This window comes from Mastigoproctus giganteus, chromosome 7 (assembly GCF_048544385.1).
Source record: "Mastigoproctus giganteus isolate SK-2022 chromosome 7, ASM4854438v1, whole genome shotgun sequence".
Classification (NCBI taxonomy): Eukaryota; Metazoa; Arthropoda; class Arachnida; order Uropygi; family Thelyphonidae; genus Mastigoproctus; species Mastigoproctus giganteus.
The window spans coordinates 200,242,612-200,252,759 of record NC_143581.1 but is presented as its reverse complement, the minus strand read 5'-3'; the positions used below and the strand labels follow the sequence as shown (position 1 = coordinate 200,252,759).

General features: G+C 37.3%; 1 protein-coding gene across 3 annotated transcripts in view; it reads right to left on the bottom strand.

The window, feature by feature from the left end:
* Positions 1 to 942: 942 nt before the first annotated feature.
* The window catches only part of LOC150083553 (E3 ubiquitin-protein ligase MARCHF8-like), a 130,390-nt gene continuing 121,184 nt past the window's right edge, over positions 943 to 10,148 (bottom strand). For 2 of the 3 annotated variants that reach the window (XM_090377354.1, XM_090377357.1), the window contains exons 2-3: positions 9,174 to 9,467; positions 943 to 2,275 (exon numbers count right to left, since the gene is read on the bottom strand). In XM_090377354.1, the coding sequence (XP_090233480.1) occupies positions 1,679 to 2,275; positions 9,174 to 9,467 (891 nt within the window). In that variant the 3' untranslated portion in view covers positions 943 to 1,678. The remainder of the gene's footprint in view (positions 2,276 to 9,173; positions 9,468 to 10,148) is intronic. The other variant, XM_090377356.1, reaches the window with a different exon arrangement.

Here is a 10,148-nt window from a genome sequence, read left to right as displayed (position 1 = left end):
AAGGAAATTGATCACAAAATGGGATCCTTGCGCTTTTCAGAGACTAATAATCCAACCGACGACGTTAGAGTACAGAAATCAGTCCATCAGACAAATCTTTTTCTAACTCTCAAGGAATCGCTTTGTGGAAGACATTTCCATAGCACTATGGAACTTTCTGAAGATATTCGATACCTCAACAAGATCTCTGACTGGAGTGAAAGGCCCGACAAGATGGCCAGAGGTTGCTTTTGAGAAAAGGAGAAATTATATTAAAAGACTGCACGTTCCCTTTGTAAACCTAATAATTAATATCTGCGTAGAAGCGTGCTGTGCATTTTTGATACAACCCTCGCAATTAAGCGTCCTCGCGTGTAGCACAGTTGGTATAATCACCGTCCTCCCCCCATTGGTTAGAAAATACCCGGGTTCGAATCCCTTCAATGAAGCGAGGAATTTTTATGGGTCTTGTTCACAACGTCGTTGAGTTAGTCGATCTCAGGCGAGAGTAGCATAGTTTTTTCTCCCGGAAACTCGTGTTTTTCTTCCAGCAAACAGCAAATCGACCACAGAACACACACAATCTACAGACACGGTGCAGTATGAGCTAAGTTACTGATGCGCTTAAAACCCTACAACAACCAACCAATCATAGTTAAGTAATGCTGTTACTTTTGACAGCAGGGAGAAATCTGATAACGAAAAGTTAAAAAAAAAATCTATTATTAAACCAAGATAGCACTAATTAATTAATTAATTTATCTGATAATTAGTTATACATTCCTTGCTGCTAATAAATATTAGTAATTTTCTTCCTCGATTTTCTTCCTTTCAAATTTATTCAGTTTATCAATCCTAACATTTTTCGACAACTTTTTAAACATCCGTTCGTTGTTTAAACTTTTAACACAAGTGACGAATAGAGACAATACTAGAGTTGTTTTAAAGAAATTGTACTACAATAAAAACCAAAACGCACTTCCCAAAATTAATTTGCAAACACCACGCATAACCGACTCATTCCTGGGATTATAAAAGCCGACTATTAAGCCACTGTTGAAGCTACAGTAGCGCCATACTTATCTAACTGCAATGAGTTATTATATACAGTCGTATTAAGACCAATGAGGGGACTGGAGGGGTCTCTTTCTCTAACAGTAAACAATGCATTGATAGTTACATCACATCTTACCACTTTCGACCGTCTTAGAAATCGCAAACTCCCCTCAATCCGAAAGTGGTGGTGGTTAGACGTAAAGTATATGAACAACTGTTTCGTTAAAATATGACTGATATCGGCATTTGTTAATAAGTTAAAGAGAAATACATCGAGGCTTAACACGGACCGCAGTTCTAAGGCATGCGATGATAATTTCAACAAACCAGAACATTCATAACCAATTTTCAACTCTTCCGCTTTCGTTAACGCTGTACACAAGAACGACCATGACAACAGGCATATAGACTAAGTCCTATGTACATATCAATATGGGTATCGTACATGAAACAGCACACTTAGCTGCATCTGGATCGACAAGGGGTTATTCGTTGCGATGCACAGTTCTTTTGCCGAGATGTAGCTAGTTCCTTAAATGGCTCCAACCATCAGCAACACTTGGATTAGGCTTCTGTCCGTGGCGTGAGCAAACATCTTTAAATATAGGGAGGGAAAATAAGGAATGTATCCCCTAAGAGACTTTCAGCTTGCCGGCTCTTCTTTTACTTCGGTCAAACAATCTTCAATATCACTAGAAACGATGGCTTCCTTAACCACAATGGCTTGAGGCAAGGATTCCGGGACATCACTTTCAACTTCACCAGTGCCATCCTTTTCGCGGCCCTCCCTAGAGTGTCTGGAGGTATTTTCTTGAAATTCCACGTGCACAGCTTCGCTGCTCCCACTCTGGCAACTGTGGAACTCCTCTTCTGGAGAAAAACGCTTTTCTTCGACAAGGTCACCAGTTTTAAGAACGGGCGATAAGTCTGTAACTATAGCCGACTTTTCCGGAGCGTTCTGTACGTAAATGATTCGATTAAAAGCCCTCCATCGTTTAAAAAGTTGTACATACATCTTGCACTGCACGTACATAAACACCAGCCCACCTGTGAAACCAATAGCCACCACTATTAATTTGGTCCAGAAAGGCCATTCGAGAACACCGGATCGCATCTCTTCAGCTGTGCGGTCAATGAGGACATACAGAGACCACACTACGCAGGTGATTGCTACTACATGGAAGGTAATTGAACATAACACTTTCCTCTGCTCCACTGGGGACATCTCTAGCTTCTCCCACTGCATAATAAATGAAAAAGAAAAGCCCAGTTAGTTACCAATCTACTCCACAAAAAAAAAAAAAAAAAAAATTACTTTGTTTTTGAATTTAAATTTGAAACTTATCACGACACTCACCTTTTCGTACCTGAAAAACAAATACAGAACATGATTCTGCATTTTCAGTATGAGTAAGCACTGTTTTGTTTGTACAATTTAGACATATATTAGTCTTCATTGTTATTTACAAAGGGCGTTTGAAAAGTTACAAGACTGGCCACACTCTGGCATTGTAAGGTGCGGCAATACGATGATAGGTGTATGCGGTTGTGGTAAAGGCACTAAGTTAGAGCATAAAAGGTCCATTAAACCTAGCTTGTGTTTGCAATCACTTAGAGGGCAAAGTACGTTCCAGTATGTGGGATGCGAAAGATATTGCGTAAAGTTTATGGTAAAGATGTGCGATTGAATTTTGTGTGAAACTAGAAAAAAGTGACTAGGAGTCTCTTGGGTTTATCCAGCAAGTTGATGGATGCATTAAATAGGGCTTGTATTTGGTAGCGATACAGAGTTGAAAAACCCAAGGCCGCTATATTGAAAAGGATTTCGAAAAAATGCCCCATGTTTGTCTTTGAAAAGTTGATCAAAAGTCAGCAAGAAGTGCATCAATGGAGCCCGCTATTTCGAAAATAAAATGTTCCTAAAGATGCAAACAGTTCCAACTTCGCATAACAGGTACAGTTCCAGAACTTATTCAACGTCTCCTGTCGTGCATATTTAGAATTGGATCAATGCATTGAAATAAAATACTATATTTATCTATTGGTGTGTCTCTCTCGGCGCCTCCGTAGCCAGGTGGGAAGGAGCAGCAGTGCGTAGCACACGCTTCTTGATTAGACCGGGATTCGAGCCCGTCACCACCAAATACGGAGGATACGGAAAGGTCAGGGAATGACCACCGCATATCCCGGAGCAATATGGCCTTAGTTGCTAATGCTCCAAAAAAACAAACAAACTGGTGTGTCTCTTTTACTGAAAGTCTTTTTTTTTTTTTTTTTTTTCAGCGAGCGCTGTGAACTTCTTTTCCATGTTTCAGAACAAATAATTATTCTCATTACCTGGAGGGAAGTTCCACGAGTCATAAATAACCTGTGACCATTATTAGTTATATCCAAATCATAATACACGAGAAACAGATAAGTCTTAAGATGGCTATTTAATAAATCAAGGTATTTTAATCGAATCTCACTGCTAAACATTGCGTAGAGTGCATTTTATTCATTGTATTTCATTGCAAAAAGTAAATCTAGCATTATGTCTATTCGTCTTTCTTAGAGTCAATCTTCGCCAAGGGGAAAAAAAAAAACCCGTTTTCGGGTCTACGATCTTTCATCAATGCTCGTAAATCACCTTACCAGAAAGTTACCAATCTCTCTAATTCCTTGGCGAAACATAAGAACTTATTGGCGTAATCCTATTTGTCGTAATGAGAAGGAAGACAAGCAATAAAGTCCTGCCTAACTCATTCTCCAAAGAACAATCGATGGAACGAATAAACACCCGTCTAGCTTGGTGTCGTACGTTCAAAAGCTGAGCGTGTGTGTTCCTGTTGGAGCTCGACAAAGCAATAGTTGCATAAACTCTGTTACTTCAGCTGATTACTCTCCAAACGAAAATGAAGTCACTAAATCCCATCATTCCTATTTCAACCTCTATGTCATTCGAAACTCTATTAGTCTGCGACCTAATCATTCTCAATATGAATACAGTTTTTCATTTTTAAGCCGGTTGAAGCCCATGATTCTTCCAGGCCGATTAGTTTATGGATTATGAGGAATCAGTTCTGTAGCTTATAAGGATTATTCTCCAATCATTATAACTGCAGAGATTAACAGAGAGATCTGGCCATAGTCCATTCATCCCATCATTGCGTCACGATAGACCTTTAACCAAACATCCAGTTAAGAATGCAACCTTCCGAAACAGTTGGATCAAGTATAACAAATGCGAACGTATTTTGTAAATCCAGTTGTCGAAGCAAATTCAATAACCTGCTTTTAAACGCTTACTGTTTCCATAAAAATCTAATTTAATTCCACTTTAATGGCAAAGGTAAGCATTATCTAATTTGTAAACAAACAAAGTTCGATAGAGGGCGTGTGTGTCAACTCTATTGTGTTTGTCTTAGCTATTTAGTAAGAAGTAATCCATCCACTTCTTTCTAATAAAGCAAGTAGAATGGCGAAAGTAAGATTTTATTGTTTTAATAAATAATTATTAAATATTTTTAGAATTAAATAATACGAAATATCATGAATAATATATTTAATAATAAATAATTATTAAATATTTTTCATAAATAATATACTTGTTTATAAAGTGAATTTCTTAAAGTTGGTTATAAAACATAGTGACAATTCTTTAATCGTAATTAAAATAGAATAAAATAGAAATACACAAAATCATCTCTTAAAATGCAAGAGAGTTAGAATTCGGTTCGTTTAATACATTAAAAATCAAACATGAAAATTAACTTTGGTTTTAACATGATTTCATTGACGAATAATCAGATAATCTAGATATATTCGCACAAATCGAATTTCTCAAAAGAATTTCAAATGTCACCACTAGGTGGCGGGACAAGACTGGTTTTAGGTTTAGCACTTGAATAATAAAATATTATACCTATATTATCAATATACAAAGTACAAAAATAATTAAAATACATAACTATTTTTTCTTATTTGCACATTAAATGGTTAAAATAATCACAAATAATTCCTCTAAACAGTATTATGCAAAAAATTAATAATAATAATCTTCTAGAGACGTTACGAGCATATTCTATCTTTATGATGTAAGATCAGCCATGTTTTTTTTTTAATATTAAGTGCAGATGATCTTAACCAGGCTGTCTGTTTTTAATTAATGTGGATAAATTCTTTACGTTAACAACCAAGCATTATATTTTATAATGGGAGTTATCCCCAAAGACTAACAACTCTAAAAGCAAATAAGGCTCCCGTAGTTGATGGTATATACCGTAATTTTGAGGGAAGCGGCCAGAGAGTATATTGAACTACTGAGATGAATTATGAGAGCATCGTTAGACTCGAGAGAGATTCCTTTGGATTGAAGAATTGCCAAAGTATCGCCAATCCATAAAGGCGGTTTTAAGAGTGAAGCCGGTAACAACAGACCGGTTAGTCTGACTCCGGTGGTAGGGAAAATCGTAGAGACAATAATTAAGACTGCAATCCATGAACATTTCGATAGAAAATACATTCTGAAGGACACATGGTTTTGTTAAGGGGAAAATCACGTCTAATTAGCCTAGTAAGCTATTATGACACAGTTGCTCATGGGATGGATGTAGGGAACAAGTTCGACATAATTTATTTGGATTTTAGCAAAGCATTTGATTCAATCCCTCATGCGATGTTACTGTATAAGTTGGAACATATTGGGATAACTGGAAAGATTCTAAGATGGATGGGATTCTAAGAAAGGGTAGCTGTACGGTAGGAAGAAGAGAGTGATTAATGGACATTCTTCAGATTGATGTAACACCAGAAGTCGGGTTCCTCAACGGTCGGTTCTTAGATCACTGTTGTTTCTGATTTTCATAAACGACATCGACGAAGGGATAAAGGACATTATGTCAAAATTTGCAGATGATGTAAAGACTAGGAGAGTCATTAATGACCAGTGCCAAGTAACGCTCCTTCATTTATGACTTGAACAGACTTCACGAATGGTCAGAAAAGTGGCAATGTTTTAATGAAACAAAATGCAAGGTACCAACCACTTGGGGAACAACAACCCCAAAAAATACAGTGGAGGAAAAAAGGGATCTTCGAGTTATGATACAGGCAGATATGAAGTTTTCTGACAGTGTAAACAGGCGGACAGGAAAGCCCATGATGATCTATGATTTATCGAACATTATCCTGTAGGCATAAGGAGGTCATAATCCCATTGTATAAGGTAATTGTAAGACCGCATTTCGAATACTGTACCCAAGTATGGAGACCTCATCTTAAAAAAAAAAAAAAAGGACAAGTTCTTGAAAGGGTCCAAAGACGGACAAATCGCATGGCGAGATTAGCAAAAGGGCGACCTACGAGGAAAGACTCCGATTATGTGGCCTTCAGAGTAGGCAACCAGGTAACCTTAGAGGTGACCTGATTAACGTTTATAAGGCCGTGAGAGGGGTTAGTAAAATGAATGAAGGCAGAATTTTCAATGTTACAAAGAATTCCAGAACTAGGGGGCATGTTTTCAGGGGAAGAGGTTTAGACTAGATTATAAGAAGTTTTCTTCAATCAAACGAGTTGTCCCCGCTGGTAATGGTGGTTGATTTGTTTTTTTTATTTGTTATTTGGTTTTTAGGAGCATTAGCAACTAAGGCCATATTGCTCCGGGGATATGCGGTGGTCATTCCCTGACCTTTCCGCATCCTCCGTATTTGGTGGTCACGGACTCGAACCCCGGTCTAATCAAGAGGCGTGTGCTACGCACTGCTGCTCCTGCCCACCTGGCTACGGAGGCGCCTAGTGGTGATTGAGGGTGACAGTTCAAATGCAAACTGGATACTGTAGTTACCTACGTGAGGAGGGAAGCGCATAATTTGTATTTTCTTATCTACTTTTGCTGCAGCAAAAGCCTGTGGCTTCCTTGCACTATATGGCTAATACTAATATCAAAAATATCGTCAGGATTCTATGAATTTATGTTTGGAAATCGGTTTCAAAAACCAGGAAATGTGTCAGGAAAAATCGACAACTGTAGTTCTATATTTGTAAATCCTTAAAATCGTAAGGTAACATGAACTCAACTAAACAAGGAAAAGGTAGGCCACATGTAAATGCTAGAACCGTTCGCCAACTTAAAAAAAAAGGGCCTCGTTTCGGATTAGAAAGCACTTTAAGTGGATTAATATGACCAATGAATACGTTACCTGGTAATCAATGAGATTATGCAGCGTATACAAGACATCAAAATTTCTGTTCGCCTTGTTCTGACATCCAAAACATTGGACTGTATTGAGAACTATCTCAGTTGCAGAGACTTTTAAATTAACATTTTCAAATTTTGGTTACCAGTGAGATTTTTTGTTCACTAGTGTACACTGATGCAATGGATATTATGTGATGAGATATCGAATTAAGAAAACTGAACATTTACACCTAAACTAATTCTTATAATCCTTTATTTCCTTCGGGATATAAACGTGTTTAAGAAGAGGTTTGATACCTGAAGTGTCAGATGCTGTTAATCAGTAAAATCCATCGAAGTAAATTTTTTGCTAACATGGATTTATTGATTTTTTGTTAACATTCAATCGAAGCAGACTCCAGATACATAAATGGTTGTACAATGTTTTTAACTCTTGTTCGTTTGAAATGAAAGTTAATTCGATATTCGCTAGGAATAATGGATAAATTTAGTGAAACATCACCCCTTAAGTTTAAATATAAGCAGACTGCTTTTCCACGCAGATAAACTTAATAACCAGTAAGATGATGTATGGCGGTTGTGAATCAATTTAGCACTTTCTAAAGTAATCTTATTAGCGAATCTTTAACTTTGAACAAATTAACGTTCTCAATTATTATTTGTGATGGAAGAAAGTGATAAGGAACACATGTCTGGTCAAGTGGTCCTATCATTGAGCACAAAAGTAAAATCGATTATTGGCTCTTAGGTTTCTCGCCAATCCAGCTATATTTTCTCACATATTTTGTTTACCATCTGTGATTCCCAAGAAACATCACAAAGAAAGGGAAGTATGGTGCAGGATTCACCGCTAATTTGAATGCCTCTTTTTCAATTCCATCAAGCTCTTCGGATATGCTTTCCTTTAGAAAGATATCCGAAGAGATGATGGTGAATACATTTGAGTCTTGTCTAGCTTTCTTCACTATTTTTCGTGCCCCCACAAGTAAGATTAGTGTTGAGAATCCCTCCTATGGACTACTAAAAAGATTGATTTAAAAAAACTTATTTTGCTGCTTGGAGAGTAACCAATGAGCAGAATGAAAACTGTTCAGTGGTTTGAAAAATTCAAACATCGGCTGACTTAAAGATACTGAACGTCCAGAGTGTCCATCCGCAGCTTTTTAAGATAAAAATGTTGCACAAGTTGGCAAGCGATTCACCAAAAATAGGCATCTCATTGGTGCCAAATGATGTAAGGAAATAAGCTTATACAGCATTAGCAAAAAACAATAAAATAACTGTGTCCAATCCTTTCTTAAATTTATTCCAACTATCCACTTCCACCACAACACCTGATGGAAGTTTGTTTCAACAATCAACTGCTCTCTGACTGAAAGAAAATTTTTGTGCATCTCTCTTTCAAACAACCTTCCTCAATTTAAATGTATGCTCCTCATGTGCGTTGTCTGAAAACAAGAGTGAGAATACCATCAGGATTTAGTTTACTCGATCCAGTTATTTGGAACCAGCGAAAAAGTATTTTGTAATGAGTTTTGGAACCTGAGTACCAGTGGTTGAGTAGGATCGTAGCACTAGGCAGGTATGACTACTCAAACGAATAAGGTGAATATGTAACCAAAGAAAGAAGTAATCTTAGAATTCCGCTGGGAGAATTCTAAGATTTAGACTTAAATCCCTGTTAATCCACCCTCTGATATTCGAAAGTCTGCTGTATTTGTAGATTATAGTCTACTTTGAGATATTTTCCTTTCTAATTTCGAAGACTTTCTCAGTGACCAAAACATCGAAGATAACAGTTGCTAAACTTTATGCAAATAATAAATTAACCATCAATTGAAATAAATTTAAATTACCCTTAAAATTATTCAGGTAAATTAATTAAATTTAAACTGACAAAATTAGGAACAATACATTTGAAAAAAGTAAACAAAATTTAAATATTATAAGGTGGTCCCACCTTACGGAAGGGCTTGATCTTGGTGTGCATGATGAATTCGAACTTGCACAATTCACAGCATCGAGTATCTGAGCTTTTAATCCACTGCTGCAAGCAGGCTTGGTGTACGTATCGCAAACTTCCAGAACAATAGCAGGGGGAGATGAGTGGCATCTCCATGTCGCCCTCACAGTGACAGATGCGGCAAATATCACGGTCGGTACCTCCTACCGAACTGGAGACTGTGGAGGGTTGGGAGGAACGCCGACGGTCCATGTGGGGGCAGGTGGGGGATCCTGCGTTGAACGTCTCCTGCTGTACACAACAAAATAAGACAGATTAGAATAGCCTAGAAAAGAGAACGGATCCTGTGTAGGATCCGTTTAAAGTCGGTGCAAATTTTCACGAGTGCGTAAATATTCTGATTATTTCAATCAAAATTAAAAGCAAAACTTGATCAAGAAACAAAAATTACACTATTTTGTTGAAAAAAAACAATAATTTATTATCACTGGGAGATAATCAATATTTCCATCCTTTGAGTAAGAGATATTCGGATTACAACTTGCCTTTTTTTCAGCCGAGGATGTAAAGGAACGTCTGTTCATCAGATTTTCCTCGGCTATATTCAGTTTCCAATCCATTAGACAAAAGGGGAATGGAAACTGAATATAGCCGAGGAAAATCTGATGACTAATCTTCTCTGTTTCAGGAGAAAGAGTTTATCCATTTCACCTTTTTTTCAAACATGAAAAATACCATGTTTGAAGACCGAGAACACAGAAGATACTTGTTGACATGGGACTTAAATTTTAATATGTGTAGAAGTAATTTTCGGGAAATATGTGTGAATGGAGGTTATTCCAGAAAATAAAGGTAGAAGGGATAAATGAAAGTGAAAAAGTTGGTTCTGTGAGTTTGCTGTTGGACGTTCACTGTATGCTGACTGGTTGAAGCACGGGTTCGGAGTGGTAGAAGGGAGTGAGATTGTTTACC